Source organism: Botryllus schlosseri, chromosome 15, assembly GCF_051294905.1.
Source record: "Botryllus schlosseri isolate E-star chromosome 15, Bs_hap1, whole genome shotgun sequence".
Classification (NCBI taxonomy): Eukaryota; Metazoa; Chordata; class Ascidiacea; order Stolidobranchia; family Styelidae; genus Botryllus; species Botryllus schlosseri.
Genome location: NC_137250.1, coordinates 12728534 through 12752222, shown reverse-complemented (window position 1 = coordinate 12752222; position 23689 = coordinate 12728534). Strand labels below are relative to the sequence as shown.

General features: G+C 41.3%; 2 protein-coding genes across 2 annotated transcripts in view; one reads left to right on the top strand and one right to left on the bottom strand.

The window, feature by feature from the left end:
* The window catches only part of LOC145457346 (L-threonine ammonia-lyase-like), a 237168-nt gene that overhangs the window by 161422 nt on the left and 52057 nt on the right, over nucleotides 1-23689 (top strand). The gene's annotated exons all lie outside the window — the stretch shown is intronic.
* The window catches only part of LOC145457343 (dynein beta chain, ciliary-like), a 57223-nt gene that overhangs the window by 12331 nt on the left and 21203 nt on the right, over nucleotides 1-23689 (bottom strand). The window contains 31 exon segments of the mRNA XM_080335536.1: nucleotides 1083-1205; nucleotides 2214-2446; nucleotides 3203-3325; nucleotides 3390-3572; nucleotides 5741-5899; nucleotides 6523-6645; nucleotides 7477-7620; nucleotides 7686-7841; nucleotides 9975-10079; nucleotides 10142-10286; nucleotides 10930-11036; nucleotides 11101-11244; nucleotides 11471-11662; nucleotides 12599-12946; nucleotides 13259-13396; nucleotides 14449-14556; nucleotides 14856-15056; nucleotides 15231-15396; nucleotides 15498-15575; nucleotides 15844-16112; nucleotides 17367-17526; nucleotides 17590-17735; nucleotides 17792-17938; nucleotides 18904-19056; nucleotides 19111-19371; nucleotides 19493-19609; nucleotides 20077-20232; nucleotides 20292-20534; nucleotides 21294-21440; nucleotides 21828-22089; nucleotides 22931-23091. Coding sequence (XP_080191662.1) covers nucleotides 1083-1205; nucleotides 2214-2446; nucleotides 3203-3325; nucleotides 3390-3572; nucleotides 5741-5899; nucleotides 6523-6645; nucleotides 7477-7620; nucleotides 7686-7841; nucleotides 9975-10079; nucleotides 10142-10286; nucleotides 10930-11036; nucleotides 11101-11244; nucleotides 11471-11662; nucleotides 12599-12946; nucleotides 13259-13396; nucleotides 14449-14556; nucleotides 14856-15056; nucleotides 15231-15396; nucleotides 15498-15575; nucleotides 15844-16112; nucleotides 17367-17526; nucleotides 17590-17735; nucleotides 17792-17938; nucleotides 18904-19056; nucleotides 19111-19371; nucleotides 19493-19609; nucleotides 20077-20232; nucleotides 20292-20534; nucleotides 21294-21440; nucleotides 21828-22089; nucleotides 22931-23091 — 5198 coding nt within the window.

The window sequence follows — 23689 nt, the reverse complement described above, 5'->3', positions numbered from 1 at the left end:
CTCCGGTAAAGTTGATGGACGGTGTGTTTTCGAAAATTTAGGGCATTAGTTATAAATGATGATGTATCTTCGGGTGGACCAAATGTAATAAGTCACTTTGTTGAATACTGCTATTTCCTGACCTCTCATCAGGATTGGAGGTATATTGGAAATATATTGAAATCACCCAAACGCACCATAGAAACAAATTTCTTTCGTGAGAAGGACACGATTCCATATTGGTATTTTTATCTGGGGCGCATCATTTTTCGTTGCTGTTCACATCTGTACTGTGGTGCTCAGGTTGCAAAGGGCGCTACTACATTAATATCGAAAAAATGAAGTCACGTTGAATCGCACACAGCGCGAAAAAAAATTCAAAATTAATCGAAATCTCCTAAAAATTTGGGAGTAAATTCGTAAATTCAATTTTCATGTCGACGGCCGCCAACACATACAAATTGAAATACGTGTCCACGGCCGCACAAATTTCCTTCTACTGCCGCAGGTTGGCCACCCCTGGTTTAATGCTATGGCTGCATTTGTTTATTTTCCACTAGCTGGTCGATGCGTGGCATACGTTTGCTCACAGCGCATCGAAAGTCATGCATGAACGCAACAAGTCGGTTTCGTTTCCTTGGCGTATACCTTACCACGACGATGACGGCGGCTTCAGAAAACTCAAAATCAACCCCAACTGAACTAATAACTCCCTTGGGTCGAAAAAAACAGAATCTACTCGCGTACCACCTGGAATACCTTCGCGTACCACTAGTGGTACGCGTACCACAGGTTGGGAACCACTGCTGTAAAGGAACTGCTTCTGTCTGCATAAATATGGATTATTCAATTTAATGATAATTGACCTCAATACAGATTAATGTGAAATGCTTGCTATTGATAAGAGGTACAAGAAAAGTTTTCGAGGTGACAACTGCGACAAATGTAGTACTGTAAGCATTATTCTACTTTAACACCGCCAGTCACCTATTAATTTTTTCCTCGAGTAACTTGCCTAACGACCCAACAACAAACATAGGACGGAAATCACATAAAACGGACCAGACCCCACACAAAACGGATCAATATACCAAGTCTGTTACCTTCCTTTCTTGATAGTATTTCTTCCCAACAGCGGTTCCAACACAGGATCCACACTTTCCTGAACGTTCTCGATCAAGACGACTTCACCGGACGACACCGCGTTCTCGATTGTGTCCAAATACCTGGCATAGGAAATACCATTTTCATTCTTTCGACGCAGTTTTAGTTGAAAATCCTTGGGCTCTCGCTTTCATGCGACAAACCAAGACCCAACAATTCAACCAGCACGATCACAAATCAGTGATTTTTTCAGTTCAGTTCGGTTTATTAGCAATTTCTATCAGTTCAATACACCACAAAAATGAGATACAATGAAAAGATAGGAAGGTGTCGAAACGACTTGGAGTAGTCTTTAAAATCAGACACCTTGACCTAGGCGATGTAAAGAGGAGGCATGCACACTGAATGATAAGTGAAAGAAGATTGTATGGAAAAAGCAAGCGACAAAAATTGGGGTGGCATGTCGCGGAAGGTCGATAGGTCACGGTCCGGTAATCTTGGGGGCGGACTAGTATTCATTTAATACAAGTTGTTTGTATTTGGACTTAAATGTGGACATGCTCGTCGACTGTCGGATGGCCGGCAGGATACTGTTCCACAGGTCAGGTCCGGCATATTTGATAGAGCGATGATCTTTTCATGCGCTTTTGATTCCGAGGTGAAGAAGTCATTGAAATATTCGGTGCAATTACACTGTACTTAGAGGATCTAATCTACTAGCAATACTTGGGTAATGCACAGACAACTCGACAGTTTTTCAGGCAGCTACACTGGCTCTTTCTCTTCTGAAGTTAATCAAGCTGGTAGCAAATTGGACCGATTTGCATTGCCGTGTTTAATTGAAATCTACGTAAACGTCGGGCACTAGATCGACTTCTTCCCGATTGAGATTCAGAATTCTGGAAACTGCGACAGACTATTAATAACAGAGGTGGTCAAAGTAGTGATTCTATGTCAAAACTACTTGAGTACTCACAAAAGGTAGAAGTAGCCTACTTCTTACTGACCCCCTCTGATTGAGAAATATACGCCTTGGATGGGTAGTGTTGTAGGCCAACTACATTTTTAAGCCATTAGGCTTGATAGCATCGCTACTAAAGGAGCGGCATCACTGATTTAGTCAATCTCACCCTCTCTGTCCGATTCGAACGATCTTGAGTCCGTTATACTTCTTTTTGATCCATTTTATGCCCTGCAGCTGAGGGTCGATGATGAGCGGCCATCTTTCGCAGTTGCACAATATGGTGGCGTTTTCCGTCGACATCCGGTCAGATGGGAGTCCCTGGTTGTTCCACTGGGCAATGTCCGTGTCCCCAGTGAGCATCGTGAGCGGGTCGAGGCCTTCTGTGGTCGGCACTGGGACCTGCGACAATCAGGAGTGTTCGGGTTTGAGCAGAATGAAACGAAACCATTTCGATAAGGATAAGGAGAAGGACTTGGAAGCAACGTACACTGTTTAAAAGTCTCTACATATTTGAATAAGCTAAAGAAATGTATAAATTCAATAAATTCAAGTTCTCCCCACCATTTCCACACAACTATTTTCTATACTGCAGTGATATACATGGCCACATCCTCCACCAAGATCCACTTAATCATGTCCCATTCTGAACAAGTTTTTCCTCTGTAAATTTTCACAAGTTTTGTAGTCAAAAGAGTAAACTTTTCAAATTTTTTCCCTTTAGCACAGTGGTTCTCAAACTTTTTTAGACACGCCCTCTTTATGTTAGTGAAAAATTCCGCGACTCCCTTATCGCCATATCACAAAAAGCAACCAAAATGCTAGCAATCCCAACGGATAATTTGGCGGCATGGAAGGTTATGACTGCTGACGAGAGAATTCTCAAATATGAAATTAAGACTACCGGTATACACAGTGCAATATAACTAAGAATTGTGGGCAAATCATGTGCAAAAAAAATTTCGGGATCATTTCAATATGAATTTCCTACTCAGTCTGCATCAGTGAATTCATCATAGCCTCTTAGCAATACAGCCTGGTATTTTTCTTATGGAATACAGTAATGCCTACTTTTGGTAATAGTCAGAGGAGCATGCTACAATTCTAAAGCTACCTATTGTTCAAACCCCAAGTTATTAAGTTTTATCACCTAATTACCTTTTGTTCTTTCAGAAATTGTAACCAGCTGTCCATTAAATCGACTCGGTATGATTTCGTAAAGTATCCCACGTACGACACAAAAGCTGTGATCAGCAACACATCCCCGCATAGAGTTTGATCCTGTCGCAAATCGAAATGGGAAATAAAAAAAATTATAGTGACAAACGGGCGATATCGCTCATACCTGTTTCCTGAATTCTCCGACAGATTCAGCCCAGCGGACGTTTTCGGACGCCAGGCCACCCACAAGGCGATTCGCCAGTGATATAGTCAACTGCGTGGCTTCCGCCTCCTGCTGACATTTCAGTTTGTCGGCGGTTGCCTTTTCAAACTGTGCCGTCAATTCCGCTAAATTGTGGTCCAATTGCTAAACAACAAACGGTGTCGTGATTACTTATGAGTAGCCTCGATTCGAGAGATTACACAAAGCTCCGATTGCAGGGCGCTTGTCCTCCAACAAAAATACTGTCTGGTGACAGTAAGCACACTCATCTGGCACCGATGCAGGCAAGATGGTGGATTGAAATGATTTTTCAAATTGAATCCAAGTTGACATGGGTATATCAAAATCTATCCTAATGATGTTCGACTGAGTAATAACTTAATTTTGTGAGAATATATTACCAACATTGATATCAGTCGAATGAAAGCAATATCCGATAGGACTTTTTTGATTCCTGTTGATTGCCATGAGAAATATAGTTATGAAGGGTTATGTGGTTAGTACTCTCGCATTTGCGTGAAATATATATCGTCGCCAATCAGTTCCCTTTTCAAATTCTGAGAAAATCAAGTTTTGTGAAATTTTCATTTTTTCCGGTCATGTCTTGACAACGGTTACGTTTATCTCATTGTTCCGTAGTTACCCATGGTCAAGATATGGCGAAAACAAAATGAAAATTAACAAATACTTTATTTTATCAAATGTGTTAAATCAGCGGTTCTCAACCTTTTTTGACATGTGCCCTCCTTGGCGATGGTCAAAAAATTGCGCCCCCTGCACTTATCGTCATGTCAAAAAGAGCACATAGTATAGTAGTATAGTAGCATAGTACCATAGTATACATATGGTATATCTTACGCCAAGTTCGAATCCGCATTCCAGTTGTTAAGTCTTTTACATTTCTGACAAATTTCCCCCAGACTTGTTTGAAAATAACAAAAAAAAACATTGAACAGGACATGAATTTATTTCAAGGTAGGTTGCGCTGAGACTAATCCTAATGCTGGTAGTGACTACAGAGAGCACAGCGTCGTTCTGTCTTGCCATGCTAAATTTGATCAGTTTTGGAATTGAATTAAATTGTGTTGATTTAGGGTAACCTAATTGAGGGCAAAACCGGGCAACCTATATTGTCTTAGGCCAGGGGCGGACAACTTCTCCAGTCGGCGGGCCGGATATAGGAAAATTAGATACTTGGCGGGCTGGATTGCTATTGCTATTTACCTATTTATCCACATATACAACGAATAAATCGTATTTAATCAATGTATTTTGACAGCAGCAATGTCACTTCAAAGCCATTTCTCTGACATAGCAGGTATGGGAGGTCACGAAATAGCATCATGTAAAGAAGTCAATATAAAAACGATTCCTCCCGGTCCTACCTTTTACAACATACCACATCGACCATATTGACCGATTCAAACATGAATTACATAAATTTGTCGCGCTTCGCGCGTTTACGCGAAGTACGGTGACTCACCAAACAGTACATGAAATAGGGTATGGCTGATATGAAGCGACAAAAAGCCCATTGGCTGAGGGGGGTTTCGGGTTTGGTTTATCACCCTATGGGGCCAAAGACCAACGTTTTTATTTTGGCGGGGGGGGGGGGGGGGCTGACGAAGTGCTGTTTTTCGGTTCCCGATATTTGGGGGGCGATGATCGGTGTGAAGCTTCAAAAGGGGGCGATGGGTCGAAAAAGGTTGGGAACCACTGCTCTAAATCTTCAGAGAATATCAAAAATTTGCTCAAACGAAGTTGAAATCAGCCTAAACTCCGTTGAGCTCGACTGCTGGAGTTTGTATTTGGCAAGCTTTCTGGAATACGAAATAAGTTTCATCTTCAACATTAGTCTTTTCAGAATGGTTGCGAAACGTATGTTTCGTCAAAATTTATATAGACTTTGTCAATTTCTCGCGCCCCCCCTGAGAGACTCCCGCACCCTCCAGATTGAGAACCACTGTGTTAAATGGACATAAGCCACTCTGATTCCACCGTGATGTCATGTGCTATTCTAAAATAATATAGACAATCTGGTTCGTAACCGAGCTAGTCTACGATTGGTTCAGTAAAGGTTTTGGGGAAACTAAACAACAAAATCAGTCCGGTCTTGGTGTTTAAATCTACAGTTAACCAGGCTATTTACATATATGAAACCCATCAATCGAGAAAGAATACACAGCATCGTAGCAAGCAACCTTCTGGAGTCATATCTTAAGAAGAAAACACACACATGAAAAGCTGCATTATACTGGGCTTATACACAAGTTTTGACTGGTTTGCTAACATGTAAATAGAGTTCTACTCACAGCAATTTTCGCTTTGATGGACGTGAGGCGATCCTGCGCGGCCGACAAGTCTGCGTTGGCCTTTGCCAGCGCGATACGCTTTGGTTCGACGTCGCAGTAGACTTCGTAGAATCGAACGATATTGATAGCCCACGCGCACAGGCCGGCGGCGGCATTGGACTGAAATGAGTAATATATATAATTAGAATACAGACCAATAACAGAATACAAAGTTGTGAGGGGGATTATTGAGATGATAATTATTTGCTACATTCGGAAGGTACTTCTACATAAAACAGTAACATGAAAAGGAACTCAAGTATTTTTAGACAATTCCCAATTCTACTCCACACTTCTATCGAAAAAATTTGACTTCACTTTGGATTTTGTAACGTAGAAAGTAGTTTTGGGATATCTTTGCATCACTTTTAAGCGTAAAATGATCTTTGCAATTAGGCGAATTAGTCCGTGTGTCGCAACAACTGAATACATTTTTGAAAATTCCACCTTTCTAATTGTCATAAGTCGTTTAGTGTGATGAACCCCCTCGCAATTTGTAGAGCAGTCACCTTCATTTAACTTCTAAAAGTATGCGGCCACTCAACCAATTCTACTTCCTCCTACTACTAGTTTTGATTTATCATGGAAATTGCTACTTATACGACGTTAGTTCTACTTCTACATGAATACCAACATTGACTAGTTTCACAACCTTCACATCTAACGCGGTGATGTGATGATTGCCAGACCGATAGCGATGGAAATTGACAAGAGTTGAACTTGAACAGTCTGTATCAACTGACCTTGGCTCGAATGAAGTCCGGATCAAAATCGGGATCAGCAAGATACGGTCTGATTGCCTTCAAGCAATTCTCGTGAACATTTTCCTTGTCGTAATGAAGGAGTTGATCCAAGAAGGCGTCAACCTGTCGATTAAGAGTTGCGATAAATTCAGTGAGGTTTTAATCATCGAAGCAAACAGTCACTAGATCATGGACGCTGTAATTAACGAACAGAGATGCCACAAGTCAAGTGTGTCAAGCTCAATCTGGGTTGTGGGCCATATTAAGTCTTCTTTTTATCGCTTGCATGACAGATCAGCCAAATCTGCCCAAAAACCAATACCTTTGTTTGTAGTGTGCCTATACTTAATATAATTATACTATCACGGCAATTAATGCTCATTAGGGCATAGGGAGAGAGAGAGATATGATATTATTTTTCGCCTGCACCATCGAGATGCTTTGACGACGGAGTAGCGATACGGCCATGAGGTCATCTAGTCTGCGCTCCTGTTTTTGTTTCTACTCCATACTATCCGTGATTGCTGAGCGCTTAGCAGGATAGCTGCGGATACCCATTTTCAAGTCCTTGGTATGACCCGGCCGGGGATCGAACCCACGACCTACCGATCGAGAAGCCGGACGCATAACCATTACACTATCTCGATCGATAGGGCTCTATTCCAGCATTGGAAAATGTAAAAATACAAGGATTGAATACAGTTATAAGCCAGTACCACATTGACAACATCAGTTGAAATATTTCTATGCTAAATTTGTAATGCATACAATGATTTGGAGAAATTTTCTGGATGTTTGATATGTCCGTCAAAAACAGTTGGAATTCTACTAATTTGACATTTCAATATATCTGTGAAACGATACAAAATCGAAAAGCAACATAAAACATGCTAAGAAGAGACCTAACATCTGTGTATACCTGTCCAATTATGATGAACAATGATATTGACTCACTTTTCCCATCATGTTCTTCCCGGCCTTCCAACTTCTATCCTTAGGAATCTTACCATGCGGCGCCAGCAGCACCATAACTCCGGCCACCACGCTGATTACTGCGCCAGGCGGAGATCCGAACGACTTCAATTCCGTCAGATTGTTCTGGAATGTCAAATATCGACATGAGAGCAGCAAAGATTTGATGTCACAATACGAGGAAGAAGAACCTTGTTCAACGTGTTCAGGGCCTCCTGCGCGGCCACGAGCGCAGGTTCCGCTTTCACCAGCTCCTGTTCGCAGGAACGTTGAAATTCTCCGACCTCTTTGGCAATTACAGCCACCTTTTTCTCTTCGCCGTCGGCAATAGCCTTTTCTTTACTGACCTAAGAATAGGATTGAAACAATTTAAAATAGGCTGACCGACATTGGTTGCTGTATTGCGGTGCCTGGGTTCAAATCCCATCAGCTGCTGTTGAAATAGATCACAGCCACAGGCGAGTACAGTTCATTCTGATGCCCGTTCCAAGCCTGGACAAATGGGCAGGGTTGCAACAGGAAGCCCACCCGCAATGGCAACCCTTACACGGGAGAGCCAGAATGACAAAGATGTATTACTGGGATATTACCGAGATGATTTAAGCTTTCTAGCACCGTACTCTGTTGCGGCTATCCCCTGATATCAAAACTTCAGGATGATGCGTGCTGCTCATACCCAATAGATATACGTCACTGATAACACAGGTCAACAAAATGAAATAAAAAAGTTTTTGCAGAACATCTGAGAGCCGCTTCTGGGGTTTTCGAGGTTGCTGATTACGAATATTACATTAGTTTTGCCAGATTGGCTCTAGAAAAGAAGATATTTATACCCCTAAAAAAGCTTACAATCACTGTATTTCCCCTTGAAAAGTTTCACTTGGTAGGAAGTAAATCTTAGATTTTTCTACTTTTATACTGCGCATGAATAGATAATTGACTACGATGAACACTCATGTCGTTCTCAGTTATATCATCAATATTAACATGACCTGATGCGAGAACTTTGTTTGTTAAAAAAGCAGTTTGTCAAGCCTAAAAATTGTTCTTTTGCACGATGGAAATATACTTTCTCCTGTCCAATTGGTCATTCTACCAAGATGAAAGAGGAGTATTAAGCCATCAAGTTTGTTCCTGAAAAGCTGAACTAAAATACTCATATGCGTGTCATCTATTTTCACTTGTAATCGGATGATTTTCCGTAGAGCAAACAAAGTGTAAACCTAGTATCCATATCAAACGAGAAGCTTAAATCTGGAGTCTTTGATGGATCTCAGATTCGAATACGAACTAAGGATTACAATTTCATATTAAGAAAGGTGCTCACTGCATGGAACCCCTTCTAGGATGTAGTAAGAATGTAGTAGAATTTCTAATTGGCGGAAGGAACTATAGTCTGCATAAAGTAAGCCAACAGTGCTGAACACTCTCCAAGTCGCCAACTTATAACATCCATAGCAGTGATGACTTCATTACTCGAAATCTGAACATGATTTTGATTGTTTTTATCACAATCAATGCATCAGATGATGCCAAATATCTCGGGGTTTTACTGGACTCGAACATGTCCTGGAAGAGTCATATTCAGTCCCTAGAAACTAAATTATCACCAAAGTGCGGCCTGTTCTACAGCCTTAGGCGCTTCTTGCCAGCATGGGTTCTTCTGATACTCTTTAAATCCCTAATCCAATCGAAGTTACATTATGGCATCCTCTGTTGGCGGGCTGCCAGTAAAACTGCACTCAAGCCACTGCAAAAACTACAGCATAAAGTACTCCGAATCATAGCTAGGGCCCCAAAGGGGCCTGGCTGCCCATCCAATAAGTCGCTGCTGAAGAGATTCGGCGTCCTAAACATAGAAGATATGCGGAAACTAGAAATCGCCAAGTTTATGAATCAGTTCCACTGCGGTCGTTGCCCCGAATATTTTAATGACTTCTTTACCTCGGAATCAAAAGCGCACGAGTACAACACACGCGCGACCACGTCGTCCAAATATCATATGATCGACCGAAAAGATCATCGCTCCATCAAATATGCCCGACCTGATGTGTGGAACAGTATCCCGCCAGCCATCCGACGAGCATGTCCGCATTCAAGTCGAAATACAAGCAATTACTATTAAATAAATACAGTACATCCCCAAGATTACCGGACCACGACTGACCTATCGATCTCGCTTCCCATGACATGCCGCCCTATTCCTTGTCGCTTTCTTTTTCTATACTATCTTTTTTACTTTCATTCAGTGTGCATGCCTCCTTTTTACATCGCCTAGGCCAAGGTGGGTGTCAGATTCCATAGACTACTCCTTGTCGCTTCGACATCTTCCTGTCTTTTCATTGTATCGCATTTTTTGTGGTGTATTGAACTGATAAAATTGCTAATAAACCAATGATGATGATAGCAGACCTCATTATCCAGAATTGACATCAGCCTTAAAATCCGAGCACAGAACAAAAACATGAATTAGGTTTTACTTTTTCTGTTTCCACACCAACGACGGTAATCAGTTTATCTGCATCTTCATTCTTCTGTTTCAACTCCACTTCCTGGGAGGCTAACTTCTCTTTGAGGTCGTCGACCTTTACAAAATTCGGTGTTTATAATGAATAGTAATCGATACCGTTGATTCATGGATAGTGACCTGGGACGCGGTGCTTTGAAGTTTGGTAAGACCGTTCTCCAGACGTTCCATTTTTGCGTGTAGCTGTTTTCGCTTCATGGCGAGGATGCTCTGGTAAAGCTTGATTTGTTCCAGGAAACTTTTCGGGGTCGTGTAGTTGTATCGTCTGAAATGTTCATCGATAAGAATATATCTAGTAACTCCATTTCGTGAGCAATGAGCATGTATTCGCTTCATGATACTTCATGCTTGCCATGAAAGGTATAGATAGGTAATGTTACATGGTTAATACTCTCATACCTCGTACTTAATATATATGCGTTCCTCGAAAATAATTTATGTTAGTAAATTTGTCATTGGTTCAATAAACACAGTACACCATGGTACGATAAAAAAAATCTGTGATAGCTTGGTGCCTATGCCCACAAGACAGTTCGACCAGGTAGGCCAAGTTAACCAGGCCATACACACACGGTTAATTGAGGAATAGGCAGAACCGTATGCATGAAAAATTCAGGAGTCAAGTTACACAATAATAACAAACATAAAACCTTTGAGCTGCAGTAGTGAATTACTTAACGCGAAAAATTATTGAGTTCATATTTGTATTTTTCCACGTTTTGCTAAAAAGCTAGCAGGGAAAACTCTTTTGACTTGCATCTGACGGCCTGACGGGCAGTGTTACTGCGATGAAACAGAATTGCAGGGCGTTTAATTAGAGTCGGGACCCCGCCAAAGGCCTGAAATAACAATTCGCCCGTCCGTTGAGTACATGTTTCACATTAATGATCATCACACCGCATACAAACCTGTCATTGGCCAAGTACAACTTTCCCATATCGTTGACACTCATGTGCACGAAAGACATGAAATCGCTAATCGACGGTTTAATCTCGTCGTCGATTCCTTCGATGTCCTGCGATAACAATGAAATGATATATAATGCGACATTACGTTCAACAACTATTTTTCAACCCAACCTGTAGGAAAGTGAGACTGACGGACTGTAGGGCTTCCTGCGGCCATTCGTGAAACCAGTCGATTTGCGTACAGTTGACTACGGCCGGGAATTTACGACTGCGCACGCGCAGCGTGGATCCCACCGGTGAGAAGCAAAGGACGACCTTGATAAATTGGGGTATGCGTCAAAAACATACCCTTGTTACTCGAAGGTATTACAATCAATACTTGACCAGGATTTGAGAATTTGAATCACAAAGCTATTTCTTTTCATGTCTTAGCATAAAATTTCAACCACTTCTGAGACATTAATATTTTTTCTCATAGGCAAATCAGCTACTAATTGAAGCGTCTCTGTCAATGAATCACCATCGATAATCGAATAGGTACCTTCAAAAGTCGCCGTACGCGGTCGATGAAAAACTTCCAGCAATTCTCTCTCGTGTCCTCCAAGCCTGCACCCTTTACTTCGTTACGCACGCCGGCGATGATATTTTCAATCTCGTCGTCAGGCAATAGCTCAGGAATCTCGCCCGACGCCAGCAAGTCGTTCACAAGAACCAGAAACTTTTCGTCTGGCACCTGCCCAGAGTACAGCATGCTGATTAAAACGTTTCCATAAAGCATGGCAGCCAGAGTTCATTATATTCTATCGACGGAGTCGGAGCCACAGAAATTTTGTACCACTCTTTGGAGTTGTAGTTAGAGAAACAGATACTGGCTGTAATAGCAGTTTTTACACCAAGCGAGATAGTGTAATGGTGATACGTCCGACTTCTCGATCGGTAGGTCGTGGGTTCCACAGCTATTCTGCTAGGCACTCAGCAACCACAGATAGCATGGAGGAGAAAACAAAACGGGGTTGCAAACTAGGTGACCTTACGGTCGTATCGCATCTCTGTGGTCAAAGCATCTCGATGGTGCAGGCAAAAAGAATATCATCTCTCTCTCTCTCTCTCTTTTAAATTGCTCTGATTCCGATTACTTTAAAATCAAACCAGAAAGTGGTGTCGCAGTCATAGAAGTTATCAAGTTTTTCATGTAGGCAGGCCTTCACAAGATTAATTTCTCTGCACCTGTACAATTAATAGATTGATTCACTCGGTATAATTTTCAGAGTAGATTTAGAGGAATGTTGGATCTGGAGCTACGCGAAGAAAATATTAAGAGTCTGAGCTGCAGTCGGTTCAAAGCTTCCGGAGTCAGAGATGATAAATTGAATATCTCTGGAGTCGGAGTCGTGGCATAGGCAATTGATATGATACCAGGATATTAGAATATGCATTGCACCATGCATAATAACAGAATAAATGAAGAAATAAGACGTAGAAATAGGTTCACAATATGCTCTGTTCGAGTGTTCAGTATAATATTGCTGTGTCAAATATGCATGATTAAATGGGATGAGATACAGCTGTATGACAAATAATAGGTCACAGCATTTTGATGGAGTTTGAGTCGACAGCAAATCGGACCGACCCCACGGCCCCGTGAAAACACACAAATCCGACGACCCACCTGCGCGTCCGTGAGCAAAAACATCGTCGGTATACTCTTCAGGCCAGCTTTAATATAGAGATTGCCCAGGTCCACCTTCAAATCCGCAATCGAATACCCTTTCCTCAGCGTGATCTGGAACACCTCCAGTCCGCTGATAAACGCCGCCAGCCTCGAGAGGCTCTGCTTCCCGGAACCGCCTACGCCGACGAGTAGCGCATTGCCGCGCGGGCACTCCAGGATGCGGTTGATGCGGGCAACGTGGCACATCGCGTCTTCGAACAGGACCAGGTTCATCACGGCGTTGACCTCGTTGTAGCCTTCCAGGCCTTCGTCAAGCAGTTGCTTAATCGTCGGCCAGTCATTTACCTGGATGTAGTCAAAGGAGTGATCGATGGTGCTTTGGTAAAAGTATCATACAATAAAAGTAGTGATTTCCTGGGCCTATTACAGGCCCAAACCCCCAATTATTCGAAGTTTCATGCCGGTGGAGTCGTATTTTGTGATACGATTGCTCATATAAAATGTTCTTCCAATTCTCTATTAGTTGCTGATGATGACCCCTGACGGGTCTTGACCTCCTAATCAGTGAAAGTAGAAAATACCTGCTTGGGTACTGCATCACTGACCACCTCTACACGCGACATTGAAAGTGTGATCCTGGGAAATCAGGTTGCTTACCGGCATGTACTTTGGGTCTCCGATTCCCGTCGCGAAATGGCAGTATATCAATGGATCTGCTGCTAGCACCTCTTCTGGCGCGTCGTCAAAGAATTTCTTTGCAATTTCGTTCTTGTATCTTTGGAAACTTTCCAAATCCTACGGAAAAAAGTCGAGTAGTTAAAAAAAGGATCGCCTATCTATTAGGAACCTCACATCTGCGACTAGAATAGAACGGTGAATATGGCTGTGATGAGTCGATATTTTGAAATAATTTGATTCGCATTGAAGGTTATATGTAGCCTTGTTCATTAAAAATATATACGTATTTGGAGCAGTAGGGACTGTGACCTCAACACTCTAAGAAAGGACAATGCAGATCCATCGTTCGGCAATGTTTGCCAGATTACAAGTAAGTGCGTTTAATGACAATCACCACAACAAATCATGCATGGACACTAGGGTTGTTCAAAAAAAACTTTTTTTTCCAAATCTCACTCGCCTAATGACTAAATCGTCAGGTTGTCCAAGAAAACGATGCACACCAAATTTGACTCAATTCCAACCAGTAACGACCGTGCAATCTTGAATTGAAATTTTTAAATTATTATTAAAAATAAAAAAATAAAAATTCTCAAATTTTTCTGTCAACCCCATGAAATTGTTGAGCTGTCTTCAAAGACGATGCAAAACAAATTTGAGTCAATTCCGACTTGTAGAAGCGGAACTATTTGAGTTTTTCGTTGATAATCCCCGGATCAAGGATAATCTTAGAATTATCAACGAAAAACTCGAATAACTCCGCTTCTACAAGTCGGAATTGACTCAAATTTGTTTTGCATCGTCTTTGAAGACAGCTCAACAATTTCATGGGGTTGACAGAAAAATTTGAGAATTTTTATTTTTTTATTTTTAATAATAATTTAAAAATTTCAATTCAAGATTGCACGGTCGTTACTGGTTGGAATTGAGTCAAATTTGGTGTGCATCGTTTTCTTGGACAACCTGACGATTTAGTCATCAGGCGAGTGAGATTTGGAAAAAAAAGTTTTTTTTGAACAACCCTAATGGACACCAATAAAATAATTCCAACATATAGAATCGCAATCAATCAAAAATCAAAAACAATAGATTACCAAGCTAGCATTTCATGTTAGGTTAACAATGTGGGCAATCTGCAACATATTTCGGGTTTAATATCGCATATTTACCTTGCTGTCAACTAGCTTATCACCATACACTCGCGAAGCTTCGTGCAGCCACAATTTCAACAAATCCATCGGAGCTTTCACGCAGTCCGGCGTTGAGAACAGTATACCCTTGGAACAGCAAGGCAATGCATTTTAGTGAATCCATTGTAATTCTTCAACCTATGCTCAATATTGAATGGCTTGAGACAGACTGGTATATATCGTTCAGTAATACCGAAGTATAATTTAGTCAAAGATCCTAACCTACAACCGGAGGTGGTAACTTTATGTAGCAAAGTACTGGAGAGGTTTTGTTAACTTCGGCTACTTAAGTTTTAGATCACTTCTACCTCAAACCTTTAACACCTCCACTTTTAAGCCAATCACTTCATTTTCTACTATGTACAAAACAGATTCATGACGCATACCTGGAATATGTTGGATAAGTCTCGCAGGTTGAATATGTAATGGAACTTGATGGCGGTGGGCAGATAGGCGCTGCTGACTCTGGAGTGCAGAGCGATGGCGGCGTGCGTCAACGTAGCCGCGGCTTTCTGTGTGCTGACCGGGAAACTGCCGTACTGCAAGTGCTGCGCTAATATGGTGGAATAGATAGTGTTCAAGGCATCCTGAAAAAAAATATCCATTTTTCACCGTTTGATATTGTAAACATTCGATCTATATCTGACGATAACATAAATATGTAGGATTCAAATATCCAATCAGACAGATCGATGTATAAAACATCACTTTTAAATGTACATTTGTACAATGGCATCGTGTCTGCTAGCTACGCCACTCACGTTTCCCGGGAAGCTCACGGCAAACACAGAAAAGTGTCTCTGCAGTCTCGGATTGATAGTGAACGAGCCGGCCGTAGGATTCATGCAAGATACGTATTGCACGTTGTTGATTTCCTTCAATATCAACTTATGCCGATCGTACCAATGGCTATGATCCATATGCTGCCTGCAACCGGTCAATACACCATATTGCAAAGTCTTTATCATTAATTCATAACACACTACCAAAAAACACAGACACACATAGTTACAAAACGCAGGCATTACCTGATCAAGGTGTGAGGCTGGACAGTTCCATAGAAATCGACTTCCGGCATGTTCAAATCGTCAATGAAATAGATGAGTCTAAAAATGTCGGACATCTGTGATAATATTTCAACCTTAGTGGGCACCAGACTAGATAAGGAGTCCAGTGCTGTTGCTTACTCAAATATTTGTTAATCAAATGAATAGGACTTATTTGGATAGTCTGCGTTAGTCAAAAAACCAATACCATGCACTTGACGGACCAACATGACAAAGCAACAAATGAACAATTGACAATATTGATGACATTTTGAGCGAGAGAATCTGCATCATATCTATGGCGACACTGGCAAGAATTAAATTTCACCTCTTCGAACCGGGCGGTCCAAAATTTCTGCCTGCCTTTTTCTCAAGAGGCTTCTCCAAAATGCTTTGCAGCATCATTGACGTCGTGTAGAAATTAAACGGTACGTTGGCCACCATGTAGTCTTCCGAGAGATCCGCTAATTTCGCTTGGACCAACACTGTTTTTCCTGCGCCGGCATTGCCTACGAGCATGACCGGCCTTCGTTTTTCCATCAACAGGTCCATGAAGTATCGTATACGACGTGTCTCGGTGGTGGGGACCATGCAAGCCTGCGTAACGGCAACATATTTGTTTTCAAAGTGACGCAGGCGGAATGAGCACAGGTCTTTACGAGCTAGACTACTTGACGTAGCAATGATAAATGATTGTAAATGGAAATCTTCAAAATTACAAAATACATTTCACTAACACGGAAGCTTAACAGTACAAAAATGAAAAGTAAAATTTATACGTAAACAGCTTGGCAGTTGGCACAATTAAAAATGCTTTTATTTACAAAAGTCAGTAAAATTGAATAGTATATTCGTATTGAAATGAACCCGAATATTTTCGTCTGACACTCGTCAGGGGTAGTCGTCAGCAACCAGTAGAGAATGGACAAGAACATCGTATATCAACAATCATTTCACAAAATCTGACGTCACCAGCTTTGAAAAGCAATTGATCTCAGCGGTCAGTATGTGTTACAACACAGTGAGGACCAACGTGATTTTTATGACAATGCAACTGCTCCCTGTAACACGTAAAGACATGTCCCTAGATTTATCAGGACACACGCATCACGCTCGGTGTAAAGCTCACCCTTGACTCATCCGCTCAAGCTTGATGCTGAGCAATCAAAAGCCATAAATTCTGCCATTCGCAAACATCCGTTAAATAATCCCGCTTGTGCGAAAAATTATCGAGACGACAGATTTCGTGTCATTGGGACTTGGGAGGGGCCCTTCACACTTTCATTTGTGTGCCTTGGAGTCGACTTTTATCAAAATACACCAGCAAATCCTGTGTCAATAAAAAGAGTTCGTGTACAAGCTAAAAATAGTACATCGAACTCTTTCGTATTTGAAATTTCATGCCGGTGACGTCAAATTTTGTGATACGATTGTTGATATACGATGTTCTTTTCCATTCTCTATTAGTTGCTGACGATTACCCCTGACGAGTGTCAGCCGAAAATATTCGGGTTCATTTCAATATGAATATACTACTCAATTGTATATTGAAGTTCTGTACCGCCAAAAAGCTCTTCAAAGTCACTAAGCCGGAGCAACAGTGAATGATAGAGATAGAGAGAGATATGATGGCCTGTAAATATTCTCATACATCACAAAATACATCTCACTAACACGGAAGGTTAACAGTTTCGGATCCAGCGTTTTTGAAAATTCCGCTAATGAAATAATTCGAATTCCCAAAAAAAGTAATATCTGGTTGACAAAATGAAGCAAACAGATAGTTGATGAGTTAAGTTGGAACAAAAATTGAAATGAAGACAATGCCACAACACCGAGGATAGTACGCACCTGCAATGGCATATCGGGATCAAATTCAAAGCCGGGCACGCTGTCCGACCACGGAACAAACTTCTTGGTTTCCGAATCGATACAGTAGTCGAAAACAGTACCCGTACTGGGAAACTTCACGGTCTTGAACTCGCTGCACCACCATTTGCTGAACTCCACCCTGGCGCGAACGATCAATTTCAAGTACGCTTTCACAGCGCGCTTATTATCGCCGTTAACAAACCTGTAATCAATCAGCTGATCTTGAAATAGCGCACCGCCAAACGCCCAGATACACGCGAACACAAAGTACAGCTCGTACAGTTCTTTCGGACAGTCCGGAGGCGTGTTTTCCGGGGTAAGGAGTACTTCAAGAAGGTAACATAACATCTAAAAAGCGAACAAATGCTACATAAATAGGAAGATTTCGGAGTTGACGAAATTACCATCATTTTGGCGCATTCCGGTATCGGTGTGATCGTTTTAAAACGCATCCTGATGGTTTCGAGACAAGCCGGGATGTATTTATCGAAGAGAATGGTGAGATTCGCCTTTTCCGACTGCACTTCACGTTTATCAATCCACGATGTTACCTAATTACGGGGGGAAGGGTAACGTTTGTATTTTTGTCTATGATGGTTATTATGATACTACAACCTCACTGATGCATTAGAGTAAGCTTAATGAAGCTGCTGATACGAACATCATTCCATACTTCACATACAGATTTACAAACTGGGTTCACAAATACATTATTCTGGAAATTCGAACTGAATGTATCTCACACAGGGTTGTAACCAAGTCATAAGTTTCCTAATCACAAGTCAATCTCACTTTTAGAGTTTTGACTCGAGTGAAGTCGAGTCATTTTCAATTCACCACCAAGTCAGCTAGTAGAGGGTCGAGTCCAAGTCACAGTGTGTTGACTCGAATCCGTGTCCAAGTCACTATGTTCACTGTTCACTGTTTTTAGTTCCATCCGGTTCAACCCACTTTTTTCAACTATGCTCGAGTGATATAGAATAGCTCGCATTCATAATACCGAAATTATCCTCAGCCCTAACAGTTTCTGGCCCTATTTTCCAAGTGTCAGGTAGATGAAATACCAATAATGCGGTAACTTTACTATTCTTCGAAGTTATGAAACGTCCTGGCCGTCCTAGTCTAGAGTCATATGACTCGAGTCGAGTTATTTTAGGCACTTGAAAAAATAACCCGAGTCAAGTCGAGTCACCCTAAAAAATCGTGACTCGAGATAACAGGACCACTACCTGACATATTTATTTTGCCTACTGACACATGCCACTTTACTTTCATTGATTGTCCTTTTTATGTTACTTTTTTATGCTTATGTTACTTTGAATTCAGTGAACATTATTTACATGATATAGGCTAAGGTGTGTTTGATTGAAAGACTTCTCCAAGATGACTCTTTTCCACCTTCTCATTCTAATGCAATCTTATGATGTTTTGAAATGATGAAAATATTACTACACAGAACAGACTACAGACATCTCGAATATATCGCGAGAAACGTGAGCTTATAAATAAAACTTACGACAGGATTCCAGCCCAGATCCGCAGGATTCAGATACAGAATGCCGGCGCGCGATACGGTAGCCGGTGTGGCCGTGCGCAGATGACTGATTTCGAATACGAGTCTCATGGACGGCGTTAACGGGATACGTTCATTACTCGCCAGTGTCAGCACCTGTACAAAAATTTACCAGATGGTCGTACTATGTGACGGAAAAATAATGTATACCTTGTTGTCGTCCATCACAGTGTTGAGAGACTCAATCCACATAGGATCGATATCTCCGTCGAGCACAATCCATTTAGGTCCGTCGTGTGCGATGTTCGACAGATCTCTCATTATCGTTGAGAAAAGGCCGTCTTTCCATTCCCGAGTTGCTGGATTGATAATTCCAAACAGCTCGTCATTGGTTACGGCCTTTGGATTGAGATCCACCCACACCGGTCTACGCTTCATGTTTTGGTAGCATTTGTTCAGAGACTTCAGAACCTAAACCCAAGCGTGTAAAACTAATTTAACACAACACAGAGACACATGACTACATGTACACATGGATTATAACTTATATTGTCATTTTTGATATATGTATCATAAGTTAGGTCAGGAATACCTGGGTTTTACCGGTTCCAGCGTTTCCGATGATGAAAACTGAATGACGCACAAACAGCAGCTCCTCCAACTGAACCAGCTTGAGAACGAAGTTGTCCTCCGCTTGCAATTTCAAATCCTTCGGAAACAAGTAGTTGAAATATTGCACTGCCACTCTTCCGTATCAACCAAATAAAAACAAAGTAACTATAAATCATGGCAAGACAAAACTGATTGAGAGACCAAGTGTAATACTGTGGTTTACGTATTACGAGTTACAAATTGAATATTTGCGCACGAGTCTTAAAAAACACAAATGTTCACCGTACAAAAATTTATTGCAGCTTTTACTCTTATAAGGTCACTAAATAGTTTCCAGCAAGACAGTAACACTGTAACAGTATAACACACCTGTTTCGATTAATGAGATTAAATTTCTTAATTGAGTTTTATCAGTGATCTTGACCAATACAATCCTAAACCTTCACTTTAATTGCAAAAGTTTACCAATTCCTCACAGACAAATGCAATCATGCAGAAAATCTGTAGACCATGTTAGGTATCGCTTGACGTACCCCCTATACCCCACCCTGACCGAGTACCGACCTGCACAGACTGCTTGCACATCTTCTCCAGCTCCATATCGCGTTTCCTGGGTACATCCAAAGACGGGAACAAGTCCCCGATCAGACCCATGAAAACTGGCATGTCGTCGGTCACAATTTTCGGCACGTTGAAATCCCGAAGCGCACGCATCAGAACCTAACAAACAATAAAGGTTTAGCGAAAAAGTTTGAGCAACATAACACAGTCAGTAACACCTGATCTTCCGGCCTTCCTTGGTCGCCTCTTTTGAGAGAGCCCGCCACCACGAGCACGGACTTGATGGCCCGCAGCCCCCAATCGTAGTGGTCCTGTTTCGACAGCAGTTCCTTGCACAGTGTGTACAGAGTGATGAATTTACGTGCCAGAAGCCGGGCGTCGAGAAAGCCTTCGGCCACCAGCATGATTTCGCAAATCAATTCAAAGTCGGGCACCACCATGGCGCAAGGTCGGAAGAGCGCCTGTGTAATGTGAAAAATTTGCATTACTTCACAGCCGGAAGTGGTTAATGATGGAGTATTTCTACTGTTTTGAAGTGCTAAAGTACGTTTTTATCACTAGATACATTGCAACAATATATATATTTTTATAACCAGGGTTGCCATCTACTTAAACCAAAAACTGTGGTAGTTTAACGAAGTACTTTGAACGTAAAATCTGTCCAAACATCACATGCACAATGACTCGAGTACAAGTCAAGTCATTTTACGCATTTGAAAAAATCACTCGAGAAAAATTGAGTCACCAAAAAACCATGATACAAGTCGAGTCATGACTCGAGTCATTACAACCCTGCTTCGAACAGAGTATGTACTCTAGTATGTTTTGTCTACTTTCGTTGCTTACTCGAGTGGTTATGTTACCAGATCACTACGACTTCTGCTCGAAAGTTTTTCAAGTAAAACAACTGACATATTACACTTGGGATTGGTCTGCATTGCTTTCACAAGTGTAATTGCCAGAATGACTGGTAGAATTAGCGACATTATCGTGGTGACTTTGTGTACATTTGAAAATTGCTCCTTGGTCAGTCATTCCCCGACAGTCCGAAATAATACTAAAAGTATACCACGGCCCGATAAAATACACTTATAAAACTATAAAACACATGTCCAAGAAATAGCAGATCTTTATTGCATTACTTCTGCTTGCATTTTAGCAGCAACGCTGACTACTTCAACCACACATTTACTACTCGATGAAAACTACATGGTTTTTACCTTTAGATTTTCAGGTAACTCGGTACGTCCCGCGTAGCCTGGATTCATGGTGATGAAGATGCCAACAGTTGGGGTGAGTGAGATATCTTCACCTTGAAAGATGAATCGCTTTTTCTTATCTCGAATGGCGTCTTGTATCGACTTCACCTGTGAAGGTAGAATGGCTGGTAGAAGGAATATTTGCGGCCGATTTGCATTTCATAACTGAACATAAGTTGCAGTAGTGAATACCAAAGCAATATATTTTCAAATTGGTATGGTTGATATGTTAAATTGCTCTCATGGGCATATCATAGATATCATGTATCTTAACTATAAAGGCTGGTTCACACGTAGCATTGCTAGCGCCATGAATGTCGGGTTCACGCTATGCTTGGAAAGCAGCATGTGAAACTGCCTTGATGGGGTTGAAGTTGTAAAAGTAGTCTCATCAACATTCGTTACCAGCCAGCCAGCAAAAGGGACATTGATGATTGTAGTGGACAGCGCTGGTTCTTTGCATATTGTGAGTAGAAAATATCACGTAAGACCTACCTGTACTGCAACGACAGACAACACCTCCACAGAAATCCTGTTAAACTCGTCAAAACAGCCCCAAGCGCCAGTTTGTGATAGTCCCTTGTAGATGTTTCCGACCGACTTGTAGTCCATTTGTTCCGAACAATTGAAGACGTACACCATGATTCCCAGAGCCCGCCCCAAATCCTTTGTGGTCTCTGTTTTTCCTGTGCCAGCAGGCCCGGCAGGGGCTCCTCCCATAATTAGATGGAGCGATTGTGTGAGAGTGATGTAGCATCTATGGAAGAAGGTTACACTTAACAGTTAGTCTTGTGACTGGAAAATAATTTCTCTTCATCAAGTGCCATAACAAAAGACACACAGGCACAGGAAAAGAGTGTTTACATTACCATAAATGACACATTTATTGATATCAAATGCTTCAAACTTCCGATAACATAATAAACAGTTTTGGCCCGGTCCTTATCGAAGGTAACTTCATTTTAGCAACATTATACTTGGAATTAAGAATTGAATGGATATAATAATGAAACATGTGATATTGTGGACAAACAGTCAGTCATAAATGTCGTAACAAAACATTGGTATTAAGTAAATACACCACATACAACGCAGTTACCTGTTGGGCCTTCAAACAGGCCATACAGCAATTAGCATGATCCATAATATCGCAATGTGCATTCCACTTTTGTTAAGTAGGCTTTTGGAAGTACATAACTTCAATATTGCAACAATAAATACATTCATGTTGCCAAATTTATTCCACTCGAAGCTTTTCGACTGGCTCTCTTCTTCTCTGCGAGCGGAATACATTTGGCAACATGCACGTATTGTTTGCTGCAATACTTTTGTTAAGCTAATGCATAATGTATTGCAACACATTCATCAAATTATCCCCCCATTCAAACTGACCACTGAAAATAGCACCCATAATCAGGGAGAGTCAAAAAGTCCTAATGCTGTCGGCGAAATGCCAATAAAACACGGGATATCATTATAAATATGTAACGGCAATTCAAATGTTAGTTCACCTATGTCTTACAAATATATACAGCAACGAACATATTGATCTTTGATTCGAGACAAAGACAGTGGCAATAAGACCCCTTGAGTCTGACCTGTCCGTCAAAGGAGTGATGACGAGTCGCGGAGTATTCCCCAAGTACTCGTACGAATACTTGAACTGCGCGTCGCAAATGTTTGCGTAGCAATGCCCCGTCTTATCGCACCATCGATGTCTCAATTGGGACTGCCATATGAACTCCCCGGCGCTTTCAATCTGAAGTGAAACAAAATGTAACGCATGCAGTCACACACTGACTCGACTTCTAGGAAGCGGTCAAGTTGTCAGCAGTGCTACTAAAGTAGGAGTAGAAGTATTGCTATAAACTAAAATATAACTAGAAGTTGCAATTTCTGAGACATTCCAAAACTACTTCCAGTAGAAGTATAAAATGAAAGGTCAGAATGGTACCCAACTAAGTAGTTTTAAAAAGTAGTTAGTTTGGTTGAGGGCCCACATACTATTAGCAGTAAATCTGCGGGAGCTACTTTTCATGATGCAATTTTGTGACAGTGCGAAATGACTGATGACTGGGGCGATTTTTTTACCTGAAAAACGAATGATTTTGCAACAACAAAAATGAAAATTTTGACATTTTTGACGTTAAAAAACATAATTTTGACAAAACTTTGCCCTCATGTATATAAATTAGGCGCTTTCGCACATGATGTTAGAATTGTACTACTTTTTTTTATTTCTGATTGTCGTTATGAAGTAGCTTGGCCTTTTACCTAATAAATGACGAATTTGACGAAAACTTTCCTTCAACTAAATCTGGACCTATGAAGAATGCCTGTAGTTACATTACGTATTA